This window comes from Cnephaeus nilssonii (genome assembly GCF_951640355.1).
Source record: "Cnephaeus nilssonii genome assembly, chromosome: 4".
NCBI classification, from domain to species: Eukaryota; Metazoa; Chordata; class Mammalia; order Chiroptera; family Vespertilionidae; genus Cnephaeus; species Cnephaeus nilssonii.
The window spans coordinates 37,791,255-37,819,157 of record NC_137075.1 but is presented as its reverse complement, the minus strand read 5'-3'; the positions used below and the strand labels follow the sequence as shown (position 1 = coordinate 37,819,157).

The window sequence follows — 27,903 nt, the reverse complement described above, 5'->3', positions numbered from 1 at the left end:
TCTACATTATAGACTATCATAGCATCTCGTTCTATATATTTCTCCAAAGCACTCATCTAATTATATTTATTGAGTAGCTGTTTTATTAATATCTGTCTCTCTGACTGGAGTACAAGGACCAGAAAGTAAGGACCATGTCTGTTCTGCTCCCTCCAGCATCTACGGTGGTACAGGGCCTGACACCCAGTGCTTAATATATAGTGAATGAATGAATGAATGAATGATAGAGAGACCTCTAATTTCCTTTTGATGACTTCATTCTTAGATGAAAGACAGATAACCAATTTCATTAGGCACTGTTTTTAGGTAGCTCTTTGTCTTTTGTCATATAGTGTATGTGTGTGTGTGTGTGTGTGTGTGTGTGTGTGTGTGTGTGTATGCATAAACACATCACATATTGCTTCTGTAAGTACATTAAGCATTATGCCTATGAGTGCAGACCTATATGCACATATATGTGAATGCTGTTCTGTGAAATAAGCTAAGGGAAATTTTATTTTTCATGTGTTTTGAGCAAAGCTCTGAATTGGAATGCTGTTTCAATCATCAAAAGAAAATCTACTTGAGTTTTAAGAGAAAAGGGGTCAAGCTGACCTCCAGTGGTGAGACTGGGAAATGGCTTCTAAAATAATTGTAAAATACCCAGATTACCTATCACACAAAGGGACACATGATGCAATATACCTGTCACAATTGATACTTTCAATTATATGTGTTATATCTATTTGAAACAGGTAGAGGTCATACCATACAGAGTATTAAAACTAAACAAGCATAAACCGTTTTTACAGAGATACCTACAGCAGTTTCCAGAGACAGTAAAAGAAACTGCCACTCATTTATGGCAGTAACTAAAATCTGAGACTTCACAAATCTTAGTTGAGATGAAAGATCTTAAATTCACAAAACACATTAAAAGCAGATAAATTCTAGATACTAATAGTCACATTAGCATAGGTCCTAATATTAGCTATTATTAAAAACTTAGTTTAAGCTGCCTTAGTTTAAGTTGTCATTTAGTTATTGCTTCTCAGCCTAGTACAAATTCTATTCTCCTAATTAAACGGTAATCTCTGAGTCAGAATCCAGGGTATGTGCTGAGTATGGTGTCTGGTATATAGTAATAGGCAATAAGTGTTAGCTGCTATTGCTATCATCATTATTAAGTGATGTTTTATTCTCTAGCACATCTCTTATATTTGACAGATGCTCAATTAGTATTTGATTACATAAAAGATAAACAATAAAAAGCACAGTTAGCATATAAAACTAGAGGCCCAGTGCACAAATTCATGCACCAATGGGGTCCCTCAGCCTGGCCTGCGGGATCAGGCCGAAACTGGCTCTCTGACATCCCCTGAGGGGTCCTGGATTGTGAGAGGGTGCAGGCCAGGCCGAGGGACCCCACTGGTGCACGATCAGGGCTGGGGAGGGACGCGGGAGGTTGGCCAGCCAGGGAGGGACCGCAGAAGGGCTCCAGGGTGTGTCCGGCCCATCTCGCTCAGTCCCGATCAGCCCCCAGCAGCAAGCTAACCTACCGGTCGGAGCATCTGCCCCCTGGTGGTCAGTGCACATCATAGCGAGTGGTTGAGTGGCCTTAGCATATCATTAGTATATTACACTTTGATTGGTTGAATGGCTGACCGGTCAACCAGACACTTAGCATATTAGGCTTTTATTATATAGTATTATACTTTAGAAAGTTAATATTCATAGCAAAAACAATTTTGAAATGCAAATGCAACATCTTCCTCAGGGCCCCCCAAATCTATGCTATAACTATTGGAGTATTTTTACATATTCAGATATTTTCTTCATAAAATCATGGCAGCAGTAATAAAAATGAGATAACACTGTTATAACAAAAATATTAAAAGCAATGCTCTTTGAAAACATTAAGTGTACATTAATCACAGAATGTTTTCCTTTATATAGGTACATGGTTTATTCTGGGAGAACTTTGCCACCATAAAATACTCAACAGCCAATGACTTAAAGTAAATGAAACCTGCTGCTCCTCAGAATAAATGCAATAGTTACCACTTATTGGACATCTACCACTTGCCATTGTACTTCCGGTCCCATACTTAACGATCACAACACCTGCAATCAGTGTCCTATCCACCAAGTTAAGATATTATCACAACCACTTTTCAGAGGAGAATCTGAAACTCAGAACGGTTTAAATAATTAGTTCAAGACCACACATCCAGCAGATAGTGGAGACAGAATTCAAACTCAAGGAAGATTTCACATCTGTGTTTCTACTCAGCTGATCTGCCTAGAGTTATGCTGAATTTCTTTCAATGAATGACTAGATGACTTCAATATATAGATTTATTCTTTAACATATTCTTCTCCTGAAGTCCATAACTTTTAAGGACCAATATTCTACCCAAGGACAGATCCAAGAAATAAGGTCATGTCATGAATACTCTCTAGGCAAGGACCTTCAAGATGTAGAAACTTCCATAGGCAGTTGAGTGCAGAAGTCAAGAGTGCCACCTCATAGGGTTGGCATAGTAATTCATTTGATCTTCATTTAATTCCGGCACATAGTAGGTGATCAATAAATACCACTAGGACTCAGAGCAAGCTAGGACACAGAGTTGCTGTGAAACGGTCAAAGCATACACATGCATACCTGTGTGTACACACAAAGACACAATAAATTCACACTACGGATTCCAAAACTCATCAGGTTGGACTTATTAGAAGAGGCAACAGGTGCCATTTATCATGCATTGGCACACCCTACAAATAAGTGACAGCAGAGGGGACAACCACATATACCTGTGCTTAAGGAATCAGTAATACTGGGAGCTCTGTTGGAGAAAATAAGATTTAAAAACAGCTGAGAAACCCCATGTTTAAATTGAAGAAATCAATGAAAGAAGTTTTGCCCCAGTGTTTTCTTACTTAATTTATGGTCTCAGAAATTGATTTCTCTGAGACTCAGGTTTCAAATCTCTAAGATGAACACAGACAAATATCAAAATTACGGTGACAAATACTAGAGGATCTTCCTCAAACTGGGCTCAGGACCAGTTGTAAGAAATGAAGGTGAAAAGCAATCTTCTATCTGCTCTTTTCTCCTGTGCTTATGTAGGAGGAAGGGAAGAAGAGCTTGTCATTTCTGAAACCATTGAAATAAGAAGACTCTGTTGCTATTTTCCCTTTCCCAGCACCACACAAATGTCCCCATTGTAGGATTTTGTTGTTGTTGTTTTATCAAACAAGGAGCTTGTATAGGGTAACAATAGGGGATGATCTATAAACATCCTTGCCACAGAATAAGAGGAAGCTGGTAAATAAAAAATTAGAAAAATCATTACACTGGAGAAAATGAATCAAACCAGTTGACAAGGTGACGGTGGAAACGGAGCAGGTTTAGACACCAGACAGACCTGGTGAGTAAATCTTGCCATCACACTGACCAGCTGTGAAAACTCAGGATAGCACTTCACGTCTCCGAGTCTCTCCATGGATTAGAAATTGTGCCCATGAAGCACCGAGTACTGTGCCTGGCTGTGTTGTTCCTTCGTTCTCCACATACAACTATGTTTACAATCATCTCCAATCAAGTCAGAAAGCAAAGGGCACTCAGCATTTAAACTCTAGAAATCAAATCCTTTCTCCCCACCCCTTCCTAAAAATGTCCTGTAACACAGACCACACCCAATTTTTTAAACTAAGAACTCATTTTTCACGCACCCTTTCAACACTGCTGCCCTCACTCTCCCATCAACAGCCCTTCCAAGAAAAGACAGTAGAATGGAAAGAAAAAAAGGAAAGGAAAAGAAATGCAAAGTACACAAAAGTCTAAAAGCCCAGGAGACTTTTGCTTGGTACTCATGACACTATGGAAAAAGATGTGGACATTTTTACCCAGCTTTTCTATGCTCCAAACCAGAGTCACCAACTCAGATGGCTACAGGGCCAGGCAATCAACACAAACAGGGAAAGGGGCCTGGATATTAGACAACAGGAAATGTGGGAAAGTTAGAATATACATGCTCATTAAAATCCATCAAAGATGACATTTTAAATAACACTGAGCGGATAAAATAAACTTTTGGGGGGTTGTGCTTGATGGTGTCACAAATTTAAGAGCTCTGTGGCTCTCCTAAAACTACCTCAAAAATAGCTTCTACCAAAATACTGTGAATCATGAAGGCATTTCTAACAATATCCACTCAGAACACTCAGCAACCATCCTATATAATAAAGAGGTAATATGCAAATTGACCATCACTCCAACACACAAGATGGCCACCCCCATGTAGTCAAAGATGGCCGCCCCAATGTGGACACAAGATGGTAACCACAAGATGGCCAGCAGGGGATGGCAGTTGTGAGTGATCAGGCCTGCAAGGGAGGGCAGTTGGGATGGACAAGGCCAGCAGGGGAGGGCAGTTGGGGGGTACCAGGCCTGCAGAGGAGGGCAGTTGGGAGGGACAATGCTTACAGGGGAGGGCAGTTGGGGGGGACCAGGCCTGCAGGGGAGGGCAGTTGGGGGGATCAGGCCTGCAGGGGCGGGCAGTTGGGGACAAGAAGGCTGGCAGGGGAGGGCAGTTAGGGGTAACCAGGCTGGCAAGGGAGGGCAGTTAGGGGTGACCGGGCCGGTAGGGGCAATTGGGCTGGCACTGGAGCAGTTAGACATCGATCAGACTGACAGGGGAGTGGTTAGGGTGTGATCAGGCTGGCAGGCAGAAGTGGTTAGGGGCAATCAGGCAGGCAGGCAGGCAGGCAGGCAGGCAGGCAAGCAGTTGGGAGCCAGCAGTCCTGGATTGTGAGAGGGATGTCCGACTGCCTGTTTAGGCCCGATGCTGGGATCGGGCCTAAATGGGCAGTTGGACATCCCTTGAGGGGTCCCAGATTGGAGAGGGTGTGGGCTGGGCTGAGGGACACCCCCCCATGCACGAATTTCGTGCACCATGCCTCTAGTGTGTGTATATATATATATATATATATATATATATATATATATATAGAAGTAATATGCAAATTAGCCGGGATGCCATAACAGTCATGACCACTCGGGAGGTAACTTGTGCAGGTGGGTGGGAGGGGACTGCTGCATGGCGAGGCAAGCCACGGATGGCACAGGCCTGCAAAGAGCAGGGCCTGCCAGCTGCCGCGGCTGTGAGCAGGCCCACAGACAGCAAGGCGGAGCAGGGCCCGCAGAAAGCAGAGAGTGGGGCCTGCCTGCCAGCCATGGTGGCAGCGAGCAGGCAGACCTGCAGAGAGCAGAGAGCAGGGCCTGCCCACAGAGAATAGGGCCTGCAAGCGGGACACGCTGGCAGTACTGCCTCTGCATGTGAGCTTCAGAGGAAACACCTTTTCTGACTGCTCATTGGCTAAGCTCCTAGTACGCCACTTGCAGTGCTCTTGGTAACTTGCATAATAAGAATCCAAGAAGGTGATATAGGGTTTTTCCACCTCACTCCTGGAGGAAAAAATGAAGGTCCGCTGCTAGAGGGGTTAAGAAATGTCATATCCTGCTCTAGCTGGTTTGGCTCAGTGGATAGAGCCTCGGCCTGCTAACCACAGGGTCTGGGTTTGATTCTGGTCAAGGGCATGTACTTAGGTTGCAGGTTCCTCCCTGGCCGGGGCCCAGGTCAAGGCTCATGCAGGAGGCAACCAATCAAAGTGTCCTTTTCACATTGATGTTTCTCTCTGTCTTTCCCTCTCTCTTTCACACTCTCTAAAAATCAATGGAACAATATCCTCAGGTGAGGATTAAGAAAGAAAGAAAGAAAGAAAGGTCATATCCTATGAAAGGGACACCTTGAAAATGCCTTAAGAAAGTTGTCATTTTTTCATGGTGAAGGGACTGGAATCCGTGTTGATGAAAACACCTTGGCAGCTGTGGCAGCAGCAGCAGGGCGATGGGGGCAGTGCCTTCCCCTAATCAGCCCGGTCGCCTCCTGCAGAGGGAGGCCAGACAGCGGCTTAAGCCTGCTCCCCATGTGGAGCGGGCCTAAGCTGTCAGTAGGACATCCCCTGATTGGAGAGGGTGCAGGTCGGGCTGAGGGGACCCCCACCCCCGGTGCACAAATTTCGTGCACCAGGCCTCTAGTTCATTATATTTTGACCAGTTGCCTAGCACTGTTGCAGGTAATGTGGGACACGGGGACCTCCAAGTCTTTTAGATTGAGCTGAGGCAGACACATGGAACCACTCTACCCAGTCCACAGTAATAGAACTTCAGAAGTGGAAGGAAACTTAGACCACCTAGTCCTACACTCTTAATTTATAGCTGAAGAACCTATTATTCACCCAATGGTACATGATTATAGAAAACTCACAGAATTATTGGGTGAGGCAAAACAAGTCTGGAGCGAAGGAAGCACCCTCACAGGCGCTAACATACCTCCCTTCCTCCTTTATGAAGAGTCAAGAAAGCAAAGGATACCACTCAGAAGGTCACCTGCTGCAATATCAGCCTGTCACCTAAAGTAAAAAAAAAAAACTATTGCAAAAAGGAAAATTATCTTGGCCCACACGAGTGGCTCATGTTTAGAGTTTAAGACTCAGCAAAGATGATTGGGGCAGGTGGTGCATGAAGGGGGCATACACAACCTGCATCAGCTTCCATGACACAAATGAGTAATACACATATTCTTTGTTCTACAACCAGCTTCCCTCCATTAGCAAGCATGGCTTGACATACTGTCTGACTCACATGGGGCAAGATAGCAACCTGAAGGCTGAAACAAAGGGCTCCTGGGCTAAGTCTGCCAGGGAATTAACTGCTTTGTGTTTTTCATGAAAATTCGACTCCAAAGATATCTACAGGCTTCGAGGTAGCCAGTGGTCTAAAAGGCATCTCAACACCAGTGAACCAGCAAGTCTACTAAACTCATAATATTGTATTATACACGCACAATGAAACAATGAATTAAAACATTTCTCAACATTTAATTTTCTTTCCTTCTTTTTGGCATCTCAGTAATGAATTATACTAATATCAGCACTTAGGGGAATACCATAAGGGTTTGATGAAATCATTATATTTCATCTTTGTGAAAGTTTTGTTTATTGTTCTATAAATTACTCCTTTTCCATTGCAGTAATCTCCAGGAATTAACAGATTTAAATGTATTGTGTTGATAACAAAGAACATAATAAGTGGAAAAGGCTCAGGATTTATGTCTCTATAAATTTAAGCTGTATTAGCCTAAGTGTAGTCTGCACTCAATTTTGTTTCAACGACAGCAATGTGTAACCAGTGGAGTGGTTTGAGAGAGAGAAAAGTAAGGAAACCTAGAAGTTTCTCTTCATGGAGGCCAACATACCATTTGGTTCTCTTGGGGACAGCAAGGTACAGGGTAAGTTAATTTCCAGCTTGGCATTCATCCCTGGATCGTTTCACAGAGAGAGTTACCATATTAGAAGTGTGACTGCATTGCACAATGAGCAGGGCCTGCCAGAGGCCAACGCTCGGCAAACTTTCCCTCAGTTTAGGGCTATGGTTATGATGAATGGGGTACAAGGAAAAGGTTCCTCTAAAGGAAATGTCACTGTTGGCTAGTCCTTTGTCTTCTATCCCACAACCCAGAGAACATTAGTTAAAAACAGATAAAAACAATCTGTCATTTCCATGGCACCTATTTCCAAACTGCTTAAAGTACTGGTCAAAAACCAATATTCTTAAATTATCCAAAGCTGCTCAAAGCCAGACAAGGGGTATGCAGGTTATTTTTCAACTTTCAAAGTTGAGGAAGCAGAGAGCCAAAGAAGCCCTACCCATCCTACGCTCCCTCTCCCTCGCCCTTCCTTCCTGAAATCAATAAAAATAATAATTACAAAGTAAAATTGTTTTTTAAAAAAGTTCAGTTCTATTATTTTTCCATCACAAGTTGTTATATAAGAAATATTTGCATGTCATCTATATGCCAAGCACTTTGGTAGGTACTTTTAAGAGATGTAGAGACAAACATCACTGCTCCCCCAAGGTGCGGGGGGCCTTGTTGGCATGAAAATGATGCTGAAACCACTTCAAGAACTTAACTTAAATCTTACATTGAGATGATAAGATTATATAAATCAACTTAGAACAGTATTCCAAAACATAGGTTATTTGGGGGAAAAAGAATTATGTGGGAAACAAGTTATACAATTTTCTTTCTTGTAGTTTTTCTCTATACATGGTAAAGTCCCAATAGGAGAACCAGATATTTCTCAAACTTATACAACCATGAAATCTTTTTGTCAAGAACCATTTCAGAGGCTCCCAGTTCAGTGGAATGAGCTTCGGGAAACCTCGCGTAGTCTACCCTGATAGAGAGCACATAGGCAGAACAGCTGAAAGATCATGGAAAAATCACCCTAAAAGAATAAGTCAAGGAGAAAAAGATGGCGACCGGCAGGAAGGTAGGGAGAGAGAGAGTGTGAGTGAGGAACCCATAGAGGAGAGTATAGATGTGTGTGGTGTGTGTGTGTGTATGAGATAGGGTCAGTTAGATTCTGCAGGTCTTCCAAGGGGCTCCCGAACAGGGCAGCCCTAGACGGCGGAGCCCCGTGCACAAAGCGGACACTTCTCGGCGGCTGGTGCGGACGCAGAGACCATGCCATCTTGAGAAACAGAGCTGCCTGAGACTCGGATCCTGGCTTCTGACACAAACCAGGACCCTGCAGCCACCGGGGACAGAGAACTGCTATCACAGCTTCAGACAAACAAACAACAAGAATCCAGACTTCCCGGCAGATTTCCCTGAGTCAAAGAGCCTATCCCCCTCCTCGCAGGCACGCTGATAGCGCCATAGTAACTGATAGACCTGCCCCTCCCCCAAGCTGCTGAGCGCCCACAGGCGCGCGGAAAGCGCCATAGTAACTGATAGACGCGCCCTTTGCCCAAGCTGCTCACAGGCGCGTGCACAGACAGCGCCATAGTAACTGATAGACCCGCCCCTGGCCCAAGCTGCCGAGCTTTGCACAGGAACGTGCTCCCTCTTAGGGAACTTGGCGCGCGCTCACGCACGGGACAGAAGCAGCTCCCCGTCGGGGAAATCTGTCAGTGCGCACGGAGGGCTCCCCTTCGGGGAATTTGGGGGAATTTGGCTCGCGGGTCACAGCTCCCCCTTCGGAGATTCTTAAGAGCGTGCACAGAGGGGCTTCCCTTTGGGGAATTTGGCGCGCAGGACGGACTCCGCCCCCCTTCTGGGACTTTGGGAGAGTGCACTGAGCCGGCTCACCTTCAGGTTTTTAAGAATGTGCGCTCTAGCCGGTTTGGCTCAGTAGAGAGAGCACACACAGGACGCAGCTCCACTTCAGGGAATTTGGCACGCCGGACACAGCTGCCTGGGATCCCTGACTCACAGCGCATTCACACTAAGAGCCAGCGACCCCAATTGTTGGTGCGTGCACACACAGGGACCCTGATTCTCAACGAGAAACCGCACAAGGCAACAGAGACTTTGACACTCGAGTCTTGGTGCAGACACAGGGAAACTCTGACTCCTGGCACATGCTAAGGATCTCATTCTCGGCACATACCAACAGTGTGGTGCAGACAGGGCCCCTGATTCTAAATGTGCACACGAGACCACACAGAACACTGGGGACACTGATCCTGGGCAAGTCTGGTTCCCACCAACCAAAGACAGCCACACGTCCTAGTGTCAGAGCACTTCAGTGAAACTAGGGTGGAGCGAAGTCCCCACAGCACACGGCCCAGGTCCACGCAAACAGAAGCTTGAGCTTTCTTGTAATAGCCAGAATGGGGAAACGAAATAACTCACAGAGGAAAGAAAATGTGGAGTCGCCAAGAAAGGAAATTAGTGAAAATGAAGCTTGCAACATGACCGAAAAGGAGTTCAGAGTAATGGTCATGGAATTTATACATCGGATGGATGAGAAAATCAACAACTTATGCAAGAATCAGGAAGAAATGAAAAGTGATATAGCTACAATCAAAAACACCATGGAAAGTTTCAACAGTAGACTACAAGAAGCAGGGGACCGAATTAGTGAGTTAGAAGATCAGGTACAGAAACAAGCTCAAGCTGAACAGCAATTGGAGAAAAAAATTAAAAAGCAGGAGGAAAGCCTAAGGGAGCTTCGGGACAACATGAAACGAAGTAACATGCGTATAATAGGGCTGCCAGAAGGACAAGAAGAGCAGCAGGGATTAGAAAATCTATTTGAAGAAATAATGACAGAAAACTTCCCGGATATGGGAAAGATAAAAGTAAAGAGAGTCCCAAGCAGGATCAACCCCAAAAGACCCACACCAAGACATGTCATAATTTCAATGGCAAATATAAATGATAAAGAGAGAATCCTAAAGGCGGCAAGAGAGAGACAGAGAGTTACCTACAAAGGAACACCCATCAGATTGTCAAATGATTACTCATCAGAAACACAACAAGCTAGAAGTGAATGGAAGGAGGTATACAAAGTGTTGCAAAGCAAAGGACTGAATCCAAGAATACTATATCCAGCAAGACTATCAATCAAAATTGAAGGGGAAATCAGGAGCTTTGCAGACAAAAAAAGCCTCAGGGAGTTTATCACCACCAAACCAGCAATGCAAGAATTGCTAAAGGGAATACTGTAAAAAGAAGAAATAAAAAGGTAAGAAGGAATACAGACACAAAAATAGATATGACTGCAAACAAATACCTTTCAGTAATAACTTTAAATGTAAACGGACTAAATGCTCCAATCAAAAGACATCGAGTAGCTGAATGGATAAAAAAACACGACCCATATATATGCTGTCTACAAGAGACCCACCTCAGAACAAGAGACTCACACAGATTGAAAGTGAAGGGATGGAAAAATATCTTTCAGGCAAATGGAAATGAAAAGAAATCTGGGGTAGCAATACTTATATCTGACAAAATAGACCTCAAAGTAAATGCCATAACAAGAGATAAGGAAGGCCACTTCATAATACTAAAGGGAGAAATCCAACAAGAAGAAATAATTCTGGTAAACATATACGCTCCCAATATAGGAGCACCCAAATACATAAAAAAACTTCTGGAGGATATCAAGGGAGAGATTAATAGCAATACAATCATAGTAGGAGACTTTAATACCCCACTATCACCACTGGACAAATCCTCTAAACAAAAAATCAGCAAAGAAACAGCAATCCTAAATGACTCACTAGACCAGATGGAATTAATTGACATCTTCAGAACATTTCACCCCAAAGCCACAGAATATACATTCTTCTCAAGTGCACATGGGTCATTTTCAAAGATAGACCATATGCTGGGTCACAGGCAAAGTCTCTTCAAATTCAAGAAGATAGAAATTATATCAAGCATCTTCTCAGATCACAGTGGCATAAAACTGGAAATCAACTACAATAATACAATCCAAAGAAATCAAACACATGGAGACTAAACAGCATGCTATTAAACAAGGACTGGGTCACCAGAGAGATCAAGGAAGAAATAAAAAACATCATGGCAACAAATGACAATGAAAACACAACAATCCAAAATCTATGGGACACAGCGAAAGCAGTCTTGAGAGGGAAGTTCATAGCTCTACAGGCCTATTGCAAAAAACAAGAAACAATGGTAATAAATTACTTAACCCTACAACTCAAAGAGCTAGAAAAAGAGCAGCAAGAAAAGCCCAGTGTAACCAGAAGGAAGGAAATAACAAAGATCAGAGCGGAGATAAATGACATAGAGACCAAAGAAACAATACATAAGATCAACAAAACCAAGAGCTGGTTCTTTGAAAGGATAAACAAGATTGATGGACCTCTAGCCAGGCTCACCAAGAAGCAAAGAGAGAGGACCCAAATAAACAAAATCAGAAATGAAAGAGGTGAAATAACAACAGACCCCGCTGAGATACAAAGGATTGTTACAAAATACTACGAACAACTCTATTCCAACAAACTGGACAACCTGGAGGAAATGGACATATTCCTAGAAAAATATAACCTTCCAAAAATCAATCAAGAAGAATCTAAACAGCTCAATAGGCCAATAACTATGGAAGAAATTGAAGCAGTCATCAAAAAGCTTCCGGCAAACAAAAGCCCGGGGCCTGATGGCTTCACAGGAGAGTTTTACCAAACATTCAAGGAAGAACTAAAACCTATCCTCCTCAGACTATTCCAAAAAATTCAAGTGGAAGGAACACTTCCAAGCTCCTTCTATGAAGCCAGCATCACCCTAATACCAAAACCAGATAAAGACAACACAATGAAAGAGAATTACAGACCAATATCCCTCATGAACATAGATGCCAAAATCCTCAACAAAATTCTAGCAAATCGGCTCCAGCAGTACATCAGAAAGATCATACACCATGACCAAGTAGGATTTATCCCAGGAATGCAAGGATGGTACAATATCCGCAAATCAATAAACGTGATAAATCACATAAACAAATTGAAAGATAAAAATCACATAGTCATATCAATCGATGCAGAAAAAGCATTTGACAAAATCCAACACCCTTTCTTGATAAAAACTCTCAACAAGGTGGGAATAGATGGCTCATACCTCAACATAATAAAAGCTATATATGATAAACCCACAGCAAACATCATACTCAATGGACAAAAACTAAAAACATTTCCCCTAAGAACAGGAACAAGACAGGGATGCCCACTCTCACCACTCCTGTTTGACATAGTACTGGAAGTATTAGCCATTGCAATTAGACAAGAAGAAGAAATAAAAGGCATCCAAATTGGAAAAGAACAAGTAAAGCTGTCTTTATTTGCAGACGACATGATATTGTACATAAAAAATCCGAAAGACTCCGTCAAAAAACTAATAGACTTAATAAATGAATTCGGCAATGTAGCAGGACACAAAATTAACACCAAGAAATCTATGGCCTTTCTATACACCAATAGTGAACTTACAGACAGAGAGACTAAAAAGGCAATCCCATTTACCATCGCACCAAAAAAATTAAGATACCTAGGAATAAACTTAACTAAGGAGGTAAAAGACCTATACACGGAAAACTACAGGACACTGAAAAAAGAGATAGAGGAAGACGTAAACAGATGGAAGAACATACCATGTTCATGGATTGGTAGAATCAACATCATTAAAATGTCCATACTACCCAAAGCAATCTATAGATTCAATGCACTCCCCATTAAAATACCAACGGCATATTTCACAGACCTTGAAAGAACTCTCCAAAAATTCATCTGGAATAAAAAAAGACCCCGAATAGCCACAGCAATCCTGAGAAAGAAGAATAAAGTAGGAGGGATCTCAATACCAGATTTCAAGCTGTATTACAAAGCCACTGTTCTCAAAACAGCCTGGTACTGGCACAAGAACAGACATATAGATCAATGGAACAGAATAGAGAATCCAGATATTGACCCAAACCACTATGCTCAATTAATATTTGACAAAGGAGGCATGAACATACAATGGAATAAAGACAGTCTCTTCAATAAATGGTGTTGGGAAAATTGGACAGATACATGCAAAAAAATGAAGCTTGATCACCAACTTACGCCATACACAAAAATAAACTCAAAATGGATACAGGACTTAAACATAAGACGGGAAACCATAAAAATACTAGAGCAATCCACAGGCAGCAAAATGTCAGACATATGCCAAAAGAAATTCTTCACTGACACTGCCCCTAGGGCAATGGAAGCTAAAGAGAAAATTAACAAATGGGACTACATCAAAATAAAAAGCTTTTTCACAGCAAAAGAAACCATCAACAAAACAACAAGAAGGCCCACTGCATGGGAGAACATATTTGCAAATGGCATCACTGATAAAGGTTTAATCTCCAACATCTACAGGCAGCTTATACAACTTAATAAAAGGAAGATAAATGATCCAATAAAAAAATGGGCAACAGACCTAAATAGAATCTTTTCAAAAGAAGACAGAAGGAAGGCCAAGAGACACATGAAAACATGCTCAACGTCACTAATTATCCGAGAGATGCAAATCAAAACAACAATGCGGTACCATCTCACACCTGTCAGAATGGCTATCATCAACAAATCAACAAACGACAAGTGTTGGCGAGGATGCGGAGAAAAAGGAACCCTCGTGCACTGCTGGTGGGATTGCAGACTGGTGCAGCCACTGTGGAGAACAGTATGGAGTTTCCTCAAAAAACTGAAAATGGAACTCCCATTTGACCCAGTAATCCCACTCCTGGGAATATATCCGAAGAAACTAGAAACACCAATCAGAAAGGATATATGCACCCCTATGTTCATAGCAGCACAATTCACCATAGCTAAGATTTGGAAACAGCCCAGGTGCCCGTCAGCAGATGACTGGATCAGAAAACTGTGGTACATCTACACAATGGAATACTATGCTGCCATAAAAAAGAAGGAATTCTCATCATTTGCAGCAACCTGGGAGGAATTGGAGAACATTATGTTAAGTGAAATAAGTCAGTCAATGAAAGAAAAATACCACATGATCTCACTCATTTATGGATAATAAAGAACATTATAATCTTGAACAAAAAGATAGATACAGAGACAGTAAAGCATCAAACAGACTGTCAAATTACAAGGGGAAGGTTAGGGAGAGGTGGGGGAGATAAGAGATCAATCAAAGGACTTGTATGCATGCATATAAGCATAACCAATGGATGCAAAACTCTGGGGGGTGGGGGCATATATGGGAGGGGGGTGTGGGGAGGGCAATGGTAAGATATGTACACATATAATACCTTAATAAAAAAATTAAAAAAAAAGAATAAGTCAAATGTCCCAAGGAAGTCCTCAACCAAGAGAGCCCAAGGATCACTCTAAACTCAAGTTGCTTAATCATAAAGAGATCTGCGCAGAGAAAAGGAATGAGAAATAATACATAACCAGTACCATTGGGTGTACCCTGTGCCGAACAATCCTAGAAGGACATTATCATCATCAGCATGAGTATTATTGTACAGATGTGAAAACTGAGAAAACTAAGTCCCAGAGAAACTGATTCATTTCTTAATGTCACAGTGCAAGGAGCTGAACTGAGCCCTGACTCAAAGACCTGAGTTCTTTCACATTCTCATCATGCATAAAAGAAAATCACAGCTTTACAGTCACGCAACCTGTACAACAGCCGTGATGGTGGTTTTCAAACCTGGCTCCTAAGCAAGCTCTCAGAAATAACTCTTTATTTGTAGCATGAAAGATTTAGTTTTATCATATGCTTTGGAAGGGCAGATCTGAAGTATGTTTCTACCCAGTAGTCATGAACTATGTTTCTACCCAGTCATCATGAACTTGTGCAATGGCTACCACAGGCAAAACTTCTCAAATAAGTGAAAACCTGTAAAGGTAGGTGGTAACTTTTTAAAATTAAAGTAACATAGAATTATCTAAAAGTGAAAAATAAACCAGATGATGCCCAGGATCATGAAATGATCATAAATTCTCAAGGTACAGTTTGCTAAAGAAAGGGCACACTTGGACAAAATTAAATAATTTTGCTGTGGCTATTTATCAATGACACGAAATAGTGAAGCCAAAGGCAATGTTCAATGTGGGAAGCCACCGCTTGCCAATACTGTCATGAGAGTGCACCAAGGAACGCGGGAGGCCAATGGACCCTGAGCGTTAGCAGGGCTGACACTAAGCACCGATTGTTGGTGTTGAGATAGTAGTGGCTCGAAGCAATCTCTTGACCTGATAGGCTCCAAGTAAATGTTTACTGGACCTTACTGATCTTTACTGATCTTTATTGACCTTAGAGACGGTCGGTCTGCTACCTGTTTGCTGTGCTTTACTGAGGGCAAGATATGTATCTAAAACTGAATAAAAGCAGACGGGACCTAGTTTTGGTGTGTCTCTTCAAGAAAGAGGCTCCACCTGGCCCCAATGCCTTCTAAATTCATATTTCTTGTATAGTATTTTCATTTGTGCGTCAGCCCCTCCTTCAGAACCTGAACCCCGCCATGAAGGTTGTGGCAGTTCAACCTGCCACCACTCTCCTACCAGAGATTTTAATAGAAAAGTCAGCCAAGTGCATTGACTTAGTGTAGAAAAAATACAAACATAAGACTCCTGAAATGGATTCATTCACATAATCAACAAACCTATGTTTTTGATAAGGGGAATCTGTATGTTAGTTGCTACACATCTTGAAAAACTGTTACCAAGACCAAGCCCTGTGTCCTCTCTATAGTACAGCACTCTGCAATGGCGGGCATGCGAATCGGAACTCCACACTCTCCCACTTACAAGACTTGGGACTCTGGGCTAAAAATGTCAACCTCCAACCAAATTATTGTAGTTGGTAAGAATCCCTTTTGCAGGTCAGAGAATTGAACAATTAAGGTTCTCTGAATTTAGGGTCTCTGTTTATTGAATCATGTTGTTTCTTTAAACTCTCTGAAAACTTTCAAAAAAAATTAAATGTGATACATATCAATTCTTGTATTTGGTCACATAATTAATCACGTTTCCCTTGTCCTTTACCCACAAAATCTTTCTTATTCTAGAAGGGCATGCTGAAGAAGTCCTGAAACACGCTGGCTTGGCCATGAGCTGTAAGTGGAGAAAGAAACTCTAACAGGCAATTGAAGGCTGCCAATGGAAATCACATACGAAGAAATGAACATCGCCACAGCAGTCCTCCCACCCATTCATTGCCATCCACAAGTCCTGTGACTTTGTTGCTTTGTAGACTAAAGCAGGTAGAGGTGATATTCCGGGAGTGACCACGAGGACAGCCAGGCCAGGTTACTGTCAGTTTTATGCGCAGCTTCTGTGCGGACTGGTTGTGTTGCTGCCAATCTAGTTACTATATTTTCAACATCTCCCAGAGAACAGGGGTTAATGAAAGCTTAAAGGAGCCAGGCCAGTGAAATGGCCCAGAGCGGGACAGTGGCAAACCAGAGAACAGGTGTACCAGTTGAAGTGGATACCTACTATTCAACCCTGCAGGTTGAAGACGTACAGGAAAATAAGCCCACTGCTGACATATTTTCCTTTAAAACAAACAAACAAACAAACAAACAAAAAACAGCTAGAAATCTCTGCATATTTTAAAATATTTATTACTAATTCAATCTTTAAAATGTTGTTTGCCAATAAAAACTAGAATATGAGTTGCCAGTTTCCTGTTGAGGGTTATCTGTGACTGCTAAAACAGTTCTGGACTACAGTTAGCTGTACAGACTGGGCACCAGGCCCTGCCCTGGTGACAGTGGTATGCCATGGCAATTAGGTATAAATCACAGGTATATGATTTCAGCAATTAGTTATAAATCACAAATATGGGACAAAAATATTCTTTATAGTTTACTGGAAATAGCATTTAAAGAGCAGATAATTCTTTCAGAGATACTTAACACTTAAGATATAATTAGAAACATTTTTAACCTTTACTCTTGCCAGTCATACCTTGTTCTGATTTTATTTTAAATAGAGATCACAATTCCAATATACTTTTTTCTTTTCCATTTACTCTTCTCTTTCCCTTCTCCAACCTTCCCTTCATTTGAGATGGAAGATTATAGGACGTTTATGGAGATGACACAAACTAATGTATGTAATGTCTAAAACAATGACCAGCACAAAGTAAGAACTCAAAAACTGTAAGCACCTGCTATTTCTATGAATATTATTTAGCGGTCAAAGTCCTCAACAGGGCTGGTCTACAGCCTGTGGAAAGCTAGTGTTAACTTTTAAAACCAAGCTGTTACATAAATTTTCTGCTCACGGAACCGCTCTGTACCTACTCGAGTAAGCAACCTGTTTCTTAAATTAATCCCAGTTCAGCTCCTCTGAGACAACTGAGAATCTTTTGCACATCAGAACACAGATAAAGAAAGAGAGGTCTCTGTAGAGCATTTTGCAACAAAGGAGATAAGGGCCTCCGCCTCTCTTTTTCCCTTAGGAGACTTGAGGTACTTTTCCACCTTTTTATTTCTTTGTGAAATAGACTCATTCCCTCTTCCAAACTACTTAGACCCAGCTGGATGGGGGTGGCGTGAATTTATACACCATACAACTTAATGATCTTTTTGCAACTTGCAATGGCTTCATGTATATTCTAACACGTTGTCTCAGTTATTGTAAAAGTGCATTATCACTTACTGAAAAGGAGAATATCTGATCCACTATGTTATTGAATTAGCAAGTAATCAGTTAACACTAAGCACCAAGTTTTATTTAAAGTTTGCTACTGTCCTCTCCTGAGGGACGGAGTCCACCCAGTCATCAGTGACCTAGAATCGGTGCCTGATTCGATATTCACTTATTTGAAATTAAGACTCTGAAACTTCCTGTTACAGGCACAGCAAGCAAACACCAAAAATAAGGGGTTGACAATTACATGGTGGGAGGAAATGATGCTTCAGTCTTTCTGAACTTCGCCAAAGAGGATCAAGTCAGCCATTTCCAAGCACTCCCTGGGGACACACAACTCAACACAACTCTTCCTCCTACTAGGCTCACTTCCTTAATGCCTTAATCTGCATGACATCATATCGCAGGCATGTGCTAACAGGCAGACAAATACAAACACATGAATGGAAGTAAGCCAAACAAAATGATTTACACTGTGCCTACAAAATATAACTATTTTATTCCAACAATACTTCTTATAAACCACAAAAGGCTAAATACATCATCATCTTTCCTGCTTTACAAATAAGCCCATCATTTTTCCCAATCAAATTCTTTCTCCATGCTAATGCATTTGTGGTAATATTTAAAAATAAGAATTGAATTATATTAAAAACAGAGTCCAAGGCTTTCATCCCCAGGACAGACTCAGTGCCCACTGGCAGGTGCAAGCTGCAGGTGCTGTCCAGGTAAATATGCCTTCAAAGGGGACATGTTTACTTCAGCACATGAGGAAACTAAGAATCAGCCTCAGCAACCAGTTCAACAGAATCAAAGAGACATACCTGTAGGTTTTCAATTTCTTCTTTGTGCTCCCTCTTCAAGTGTAAAATAGCAGCTTGATATTCTGCAAGATCACAAAAGAAGCCAATTACAAAGAAGCACAAAATGATATACAAAATTCCAAGTGAGCATCTCCAAGATTCCAGAGGTGCTTCTACAAGTAAACTGACTGAAACAACAACAACAACACACACACACACACACACACACACACACACACACACAAACACACACACAAATTGGAGTAAATAAATGCCACAATTTGATATTCGTTTGACAAGAGATGTTGCAAACTGAGACAAGACAGGACAAGGAGCTCAGGATAAAAGGAAGATTTCCTTCCATTTAGCAAACTTTGAATTATCATAAGCTCCAAATTAGGCAGATAGGATAGGGTTAAAAAAAAAAGCTTGATGAGTGTTCCAGATAAAGACTGGGTCAGGGTTTGTCTTTAAGGAGGAGTTGGAAGCTAAGGCCCCACAGAGAACAAATACAGATGTGTTAAGAACAGACACACAGGAAATAAAACTTTCTATGTGAGATCAGAGAATTCCATTTTTAACTCCCCCATTCACTCCCCCCACCCTCAAAATCTCCATTTGAATGCAAGGCTAAGCAAGCACCCAGGGCTGATTTTAATCTTTAGATCAACTTCAGAAAGTCAAGACCATTTGTCATTTGGGTGAGAGAATAGAATGTAGGGTAAGTTGAAGTTGAAAGGAGGACAAAAATAAAATCCTGGTCCAATTTTAGTCTGAGTCTAATAATGTTTATTCCAACAATAAGTCCCAAGTGTACACAGGAACTGCAGCCAACCACTAAAACGACCATTCCCTGGCTAAGCATGAAGCAGCTATGACAACTTGATTCCCAGCAATACGGCTAAGTATGTGGGGTCACAGAACTATGCAGGCTGCAGAGAACCACAGAGCAAAATGCTGTGAGAAAACGTTTTTGTGGCATAAGCCAGTTTTTTTAAAATGGGTCTGGGTTGTGAGTATGAATAAGAAAAATGAAAGTTAGATGTCATTTCAAGATGTATGAAAAGACAGGCTATTTCTTCAAGTGAATTTCAGAATGAAAGGCTAGGTTTCAGTTCCAAAGTGGATGCGGGAAATCTTTGGTAAAGCCATAACGGAGAGGAGTGTTGCTGTTGATAATTATGACTAGTCATTCCACTGCTCTTATGAGGAACATGGTCTACTGAGCTGGGAATCCACCAGTAAATTTTGAGGTTTCTACATCCATACTATGCCCCGAATCAAACCACTTCTACCATCCCACAACCACCACTATGGTCCAAGCCACCAGCATCTTTTCCCTGGACCACTGAAGTAACCTGAAAAGGTTATCTGCTCTCTCTTACCACCACCAAAACCCATTCTCCTCACAGCAGCCTGAATGATCTGTTAAAGGAACGAACCAGATCCCTCCTACAGCCCATAAGGCCCTTTGGAACCTGATTCCCACATACCTCTTCCTGTCTTTTCCTTGCTCATCACACTCCAGGCACGCTGGCTTTCTTACTATTCCTTGAACTTATCAACTTTTTTTCTACCTCAAAATCTTTACTAATATTGGGGACAATAATAATGAATTATATTTACTGAGCACTTATAATGTACAGGTGTTACCTAAGCACTTCACATGTATTAACTCATTTCATCCACACAATAATCCTATGATGTGGGTACATTTTCCTCATTAAAAAGGAAGAAACTGAGTAAGTTACAGAGCCAGAAGATACACATAATTCAATGAGTGAATGTATAAACGAGCTGTGGTATATCGATAGGATGGAATACCACTCAGCAATAATAAGGAATGAACTATTAATACATATATCAACATAGATGAATCTCAAAGGCATTATGTAGAGTGAAGGAAGTCAGTCTCAGAAGGCTAACTATTGTTTAATTCAATTTATATGACATTCTGGATGAGACAAAACCATAGGGATGAAAACAGGTCAGAGAAGAAGTGATTAGAGGTTAGAGATGAGGGAAGGTTTGACTACAAAGAGTCAGCACGGCACAGCCAGTGTGACTCAGTGGTTGAGCATCAACCCATGAACCAGGAGGTCATGGTTTGATTCCTGGTCAGGGCACAAGCCTGGGTTTCGGACTCGATCCCCAGCAGGGGTTGTGCAGGAGGCAGCTGATCAATAATTCTCTCTTATCATTGATGTTTCTAGCGTTCTCTCTCTCTCTCTCTGAAATAAAAAAAATCTACACTAATAAAAGAGAAAAATGCTAATTGATCATACCTCCGCTACGCCCACAGCCAATCAGGAGTGATATGCAAATTAACCCAGCAAAGATGGTGGGTAAATATGCATATGCAGGCGGCGCAGGCAGAGGCCCTATGTGGCTGATGGGATCCAAGCTGCAGTCAGGGACCTGGGCAGGCAGCGGGGGGCAGCGTCGGAAGTCACCGGCAGATCCAAGATGAGATGGGGACCCAAGCAGGCAGCATCAGGTGGCTTGGACCCGGGCAGGCGGCGCCCGATGCTGCCTTGCCCGGGTCTAAGCTGCCCTGCGATCACGGAGAGAACAGGCCAGGCTGAGCCGCCCCGCGATCACAGGGCGAAGAGCCCGGTCCAAGCCACCCTGCTATCACGGGGAGAACAGGCCAGGCCAAGCCGCCCCGCGATCACAGGGTGAAGAACCCGGGTCCAAGCCGCCCCACGATCATGGGGCAAACAGGCCAGGCAGAGCCGCCCCGCGATCACAGGGTGAAGAACCCGGGTCCAAGCCGCCCCACGATCATGGGGCGAACAGGCCAGGCAGAGCCGCCCCGCGATCACGGGGCGAACAGGCCAGGCAGAGCCGCCCCGCGATCACGGGGCGAACAGGCCAGGCCGAGTGGCCCTGCGATCACGGGGGGAACAAGACAGGCCGAGCCGCCCCACGATCATCGGATGAAGAGCCCAGGTCCAAGCTGCCCCATGATTACGGGGTGAAGACCCCGGGTCCAAGACGCCCCGTGATTATGGGGCAAAGAGCCCGGGTCCAAGCCACCCCCCGATCACGGGGTGAAAAGCCCGGGTCCAAGCCGCCCCCCGATCACGGGGCGAAGAGCCTGGGTCCAAGCCACCCTGTGATCACAGGGCGATCACAGGTGAACAGGCCAGGCTGAGCTGATCCGTAATCATGGGTGAACAGGCCAGCAGAGCCTGGCCAAGCCGCCTTGTAATCCCAGGCTAAGAAGCCGCTCCACTGACCAACCTGTGCTAGGGACCTATTGGGGCGGGTGGTGTGGAGTCTGAGGCCTCTAGCCTGCAGCCATGGGAAGTCTTCCTCTCCCCAGATTTAGGAGCACCAGCCCAGGTCTACCCAGTGTCCTGGTCCTGACTGCAGGGGTGAGTTCCTGCAGGCTGGGGTTTGATCCGCACGCATTAGCAGTAGGAGACCAGTGCCTTTGTTATTGCTGTGTGTCCGGGTTTTAATTGGACAAATGCCCGATGGTCCGGTGGCCAGCTTAGCAAAATCTTTTAGGAGAATTCTGTCTGGGTTTCCTCAAATTCCCTCAGCCCCTACTCACCCCTCTGTAAAGGCACAGAACAAGTGAGGCCCTTAAATAAAAATCAGAGGTCTTCAGCAACAGTGGGCCTCTCTCATCACAGTCATTTGGACTGGATGGCATTTGAGTATTTATCTAGACACCATGACAGAGAAACACAAGCTCAAGTCATGATCTCTGCCCTTAAAAAATTCACAATCTTATTAGAGTGAGTGGATGATAAAAGCGCAGTAATAACATCAGAATGTAAGGCAACAATACAGAGAGGAACAGAGGCAATTGCTAGGATGATTTTCCAATAATTAGTACAAAGAGTATGAGCTATGAATTAAATTTAAAAAATATGTGTGGAAGTAGCTGCTTTATGAGTATGGCATCCCTTCCTATTTTAAAGGAAGCTGAGTTCCATGTGAACTGTGTACTATGCTATGATATCTGAGGCATAGGACAAGGGAGGCCCTAAGTGTATCATGCTTTGATATTTGAGTCATTATTTATTGTTCAATGTAATTTATTTCTGTATGCCTCAGTTTTGTAATAGTTAAATTACTAGAATAATACATCTTGCTATAAAATATTACTAGAAGATCAAATGATCAGGTGATATTTATTATTATTTTCTATAAATGAACACAATCTCTGGTATGCTAAAGTGATAGGTATTATAGAAATATTCAGATAAAGAGACCTACAGGCTTGTTAACAAGTGAGGCTTATTATCACAACCCAAATTTATTGCTTAAAAAAAAAGCAGGGAGCCAACTAGAAACTGAACCAAATATAAGCCCTTGAAGGGCAAATGTAAATTGGATAAGCTTTGCTATTACAAGAGCAAGAAGAAAAAATTCAGATGCAAGAATGAAAACCACATTGCATCCACTCTAAGTAGCTGTTAAAGAAAAAGAATGGTATACTATGAAAATACTTAATACAGATTGTAAAGACATTTGTTCAAAGAGGATCTCCTAGAGTAGGTGATATTTCAGTTAATTTATTTTAAATGTGAAGAGGTTAGCTAGATAAGAAAAAGGTGTAGGGGTCCCGAATTGCAGAGGGTGCAGGCAGAGCTGAGGGAACGCCCCCTCTATGCACGAATTTCGTGCACAGGGCCTCTAGTATATATATAATATTTTTTTAAAAATAAAGAGTAAGCCTGGTTGGAATGGTTCAGTGGTTGAGCAACAACCAATGAACCAGGAGGTCACTGTTCGATTCCCAGTCAGGGCACATGCCCAGGTTGTGGGCTCGATCACCAGTGTGGGGTGTGTAGGAGGCAGCCAATTGATGATTCTCTCTCATCGTTGATGCTTCTATCTCTCTCTCCCTCTCCTTTTCTCTCTGAAATCAATAAAAATATATCTATATATATAAAAGCCTAATATGCAAATTGTCCCCTCGGGAGTTTGACCAGGAGACTGGGAGTTCGATTGCTCGCTATGATGTGCGCTGACAACCAGAGGGGCGGCGTGGAATGAAGGAAGGCCCTGGCCGGCAGCCAGCAGCTAGGGAAGGGAGGCCCCGGCCAGCAGCCAGAAGGAAGGTCGCAGCCAGCAGCTAGAAGGCCTCGATTGGCCCTGATCGCTGGCCAGGCGTAGGGAGCCTACCGGTGCACAATTTTTCGTGCCCCGGGCCTCTAGTATATATATCCTATCTAATAAAAGAGTGATATGCAAATTAACCATCACTCCGCTACACCCATAAGCCATGCCCACCAGCCAATCAGGAGTGAATATGCAAATAAACCCAACCAAGATGGCTACAGCCACAGAGAGCAGGAGGGAGGCTTAGGTTTCCCAGGCAATGGAGGAAGCCAAGCTTTCCGCCTGCCCTTGCCAGCCTAGGCCTCCACTCAAGGCTACAAAGTTTCAATTATAGAAGGTAAACAAATCCAAACAGAAATGGCGGCAGCCACAGAGCTAGAAAGAGCAGGAGGCTAGGGTTGCCCCCGGCAAGGAAGGAAGCCAAGCTTTCCGCACACCCTGGCCTGCCCAGGCCTCCGCTTAAGGCTACAAAGTTTCAATTATAGAAGAATCATAAATCCCAACAGAAATGGCTGCTGCCACGGAGCAAGCAGAAGGCTTGGCTCCGCTCCAGGCTACAAAGTTTTAATTGTAGAAAATAAATAAACCCCAGATACCAGGGCCTCCACTTGGGTCGCCAGGGGGCGTGGCCGGCCTGCAAACCACCTCAGGCCCCTCGCCCAGGCCACCCCACGCCCCAAGGGAACCCCCACCCTGATCCGGGACATCCTTCAGGGCAAACCAGCCAGCCCCCACCCATGCACCAGGCCTCTATCCTATCTAATAAAAGAGTAATATGCAGATTGACCATCACACCAACACACAAGATTGCTGCCCCCATGTGGTCAAAGATCTTGCCCCCATGTGGACACAAGATGGCCACCACAAGATGGCCAGCAGGGGAGGGCAGTTGGGAGGGACCAGGCCGGCAGAGGAGGGAAGTTGGGGGGGACCAGGCATGCAGGCAAGGGCAGTTATGGGGGACCCAGGCCTGCAGTGGAGAGCAGTTGGGGGAGACCAGGCCTGCAAGGGAGGGGAGTTAGGGGTGACCAGGCTGGCAGAGGAGAGAAGTTGGGGGTAACCGGGCCTGCAGGGAAGGGCAGTTGGAGGGGACCCAGGCCTGCAGGGGAGAGCAGTTGGGGGGACCTGGTCTGCAGGGGAGGGCAGTTAGGGGTGATCAGGCCTGCAGGGGACGGCAGTGTGTGTGTGTGTGTGTGTGTGTGTGTGTGTATATATATATATATATATACTAGAGCCTGGGCAAGGGGCCTGTGGTGGTTTGCATGCCGGCCACGCCCCCTGGCAACCCAAGTGGAGACCCTGGTATCTGGGGTTTATTTATCTTCTACAATTGAAACTTTGTTACCTTTAGCAGAGCCAAGCCTCCTGCTCGCTCAGTGGCTGCAGCTATTTCTGTTGGAATTTATTTATCTTCTATAATTGAAACTTTGTAGCCTTGAGTGGAGGCCTGGGCCGGCCAGGGCTACAGAAACTTGGCTTCCTCCATTGCCGGGGGCAACCCTAGCCTCCTGGTCTCTGCAGCTCTGTGGCTACTGCCATTTCTTTTGGAATTTATTTATCTTCTATAATTGAAACTTTATACCCTTGAGTGGAGGCCTGGGCCTGCCAGGGTGTGTGGAAAGCTTGGCTTCCTCCATTGCCAGGGAAACCCAAGCCTCCCTCCTGCTCACTCCGTGCCCACAGCCATCTTGGTTGGGGTTAATTTGCATACTTGCTCTGATTGGCTGGTGGGCGTGGCTTATGGGTGTAGCGGAGTGATGGTTAATTTGCATATTACTCTTTTATTAGATAGGATATAAAGTTAGCACAAAAAGGGCCATTTGGGTGATATGACTATTTTCTATCCTGACTATGATGGTGGTTACATGAATCTATACATGGGTTAAAAATTAGAGAACTGTACACCAAAAATAAAAAAAGTGAATTCTATCATATATTAATTTTTTAAATCTATATCAAATATTACACTTTTAAATATTTTTCCTAGGAGATTCAGCATAACACAAAAATACATGTTACTACACTTTTATTCTTTGTTTTCCTAAGGGAACTATCAGGTGCAGTAGGACAAGAAAAAAGAAAACAAATATGCTCATGAACACATGGCATACACATGTATATGTATGTACATATATAGAAAGGGGAAAATAAAACTATTATTCACTATAATTGTATATTTAGAAAATTCCAGGATTCTCTAGAATATTAGATTTAATATGTGAGTTTAGTAGGGTTACTTGATTTAAAATCTGTATATAAAAATTCTGATACCAGCAAGAGTATAAAAAATAAAACTTAAGATAACATTTACAGTGCTCCTGCTTAGGACAACATACTTAGAAAGAACCTTAACAAAAATATGTAAGACCTCATGAGAAATCAGAAATGCTATATTGAAATATATTACAAAGGAAAATATAGACAGGTAGTGGGCAAGCCATTTTTGGTAAAACTCAATATTGTAAAGATATTGATTTTCTCAAATTGATCTATGGATTCAGTGCAATCCCATTCAACATTTCTAATAGTTTTTGTTTTGTTTGAAATTGAGGAGCTCAATCTAAATACCAGTTGAAGCACAGAAGTGCAACAACAAAAAAAGAGCAAAAATAATCTTAAAAAAATAAATAAAAGGTAAGACCACCTAATACAAATTATTTTTAATGATCACCACACAATTAAAGTGGTGTGGTACTAACACAGGGATAACAAATAGACTAAAAGAATAGACTAGAGAGCCCAAACATGAACCACGAATCTATAGTCACTTGGTATATGACAGAGTAGCATGGGAGATATTTGTTTACAATAATAATTATCTTTTCATTAACTTTGAGTTGGGAAAAATAAATACTTACATGGAAAAACATGAAAATGGACTCCAAATTTACACCATATAATAATCTATTCTAAGTTGTTTAAGAGCTAAATTATAAAAAACAAAACCATCATTGTTTTAGAAGATAATATAGCATTTTTTAAAACCTCAGGCTAGAGAAGAATTTGATTGAAACGGCTTTACATATTAAGAAAAATAATAAATTTCACTACATTAAAATTAAGAACAACTTTTCATAAAAATACACCATAAGAGAAAGAAAAGGCAAGCCACAGAGAAGGAGAATGTACCAGTACTTGAAACAAATAATACTATAAACATATATATGTGTGTGTATATATATGTATTTGTGTGTGTGTGTACATATATATATAGATATAGATATCTATGTATCTATATCTATATATATATACACATACACATATATATCAATAATTCCTACAAAATTATAGAAAATGTCAATAGAACATACAAATAATGTATAAATAAATTAAAATGTGCCCATTCTCATTAGAAATATTTAAGGCCAAAACTGAGTGTCGGTGACGATGTGGAGCAATGGGAACTCTCATGCACAAGTGCAAATTGGTACAATCCCTATGGAAAATGTTGGGCTTTTTCTAATAAATTGAAAAATACGCCTACTCCCTACCCAACAATTCTAATCCTAGGTACACATAAATGAAAAGCAACTATAAAAGAAAAGAAAATAATATTAACAAAAGTCAGGATAAGTGGTACCCAGGAGAAGAGAAATTGAGTTAGGTCATGATATATTGAGCAAGGTGGTGTCACATAGGCATTCAACGAAAAGTTATTTTTTTAACCTCTGTGTTTTATGCCATTTTATGCCTACTTTAACATTACAATATAAGAAATAAGATTGCTCTGGTTATTATCATATATCAAATAAAGAGTATTACATAGGCACAAAAGAGCCTCTAGATTCATAAAATAAGAGGGCAATTTAGTAAATGTGAGTCATATAAATGTTGAGTCCTAAACCATATGATGATCAATAGCTAAACCTTAATCAATTCTCAGTTTCTACAAAGTATGCAAAGGAAGGTTAGCTAAACCAACCTTCTTGTAAAACTGATGCCCCTTAGGAACAACATCTACATTCTAAATAGAAATTACAGAGAATATATTTT

The 27,903-nt window shown here is 42.3% G+C and overlaps 1 protein-coding gene across 3 annotated transcripts in view; it reads right to left on the bottom strand.

The window, feature by feature from the left end:
* FMN1 (formin 1) overlaps positions 1-27,903 on the bottom strand; it is a gene marked incomplete at its 5' end in the record, with an annotated part of 414,719 nt that overhangs the window by 237,292 nt on the left and 149,524 nt on the right. For all 3 annotated transcript variants that reach the window (XM_079768750.1, XM_079768751.1, XM_079768752.1), the window contains one exon: positions 18,850-18,911. In XM_079768750.1, the coding sequence (XP_079624876.1) occupies positions 18,850-18,911 (62 nt within the window). The remainder of the gene's footprint in view (positions 1-18,849; positions 18,912-27,903) is intronic.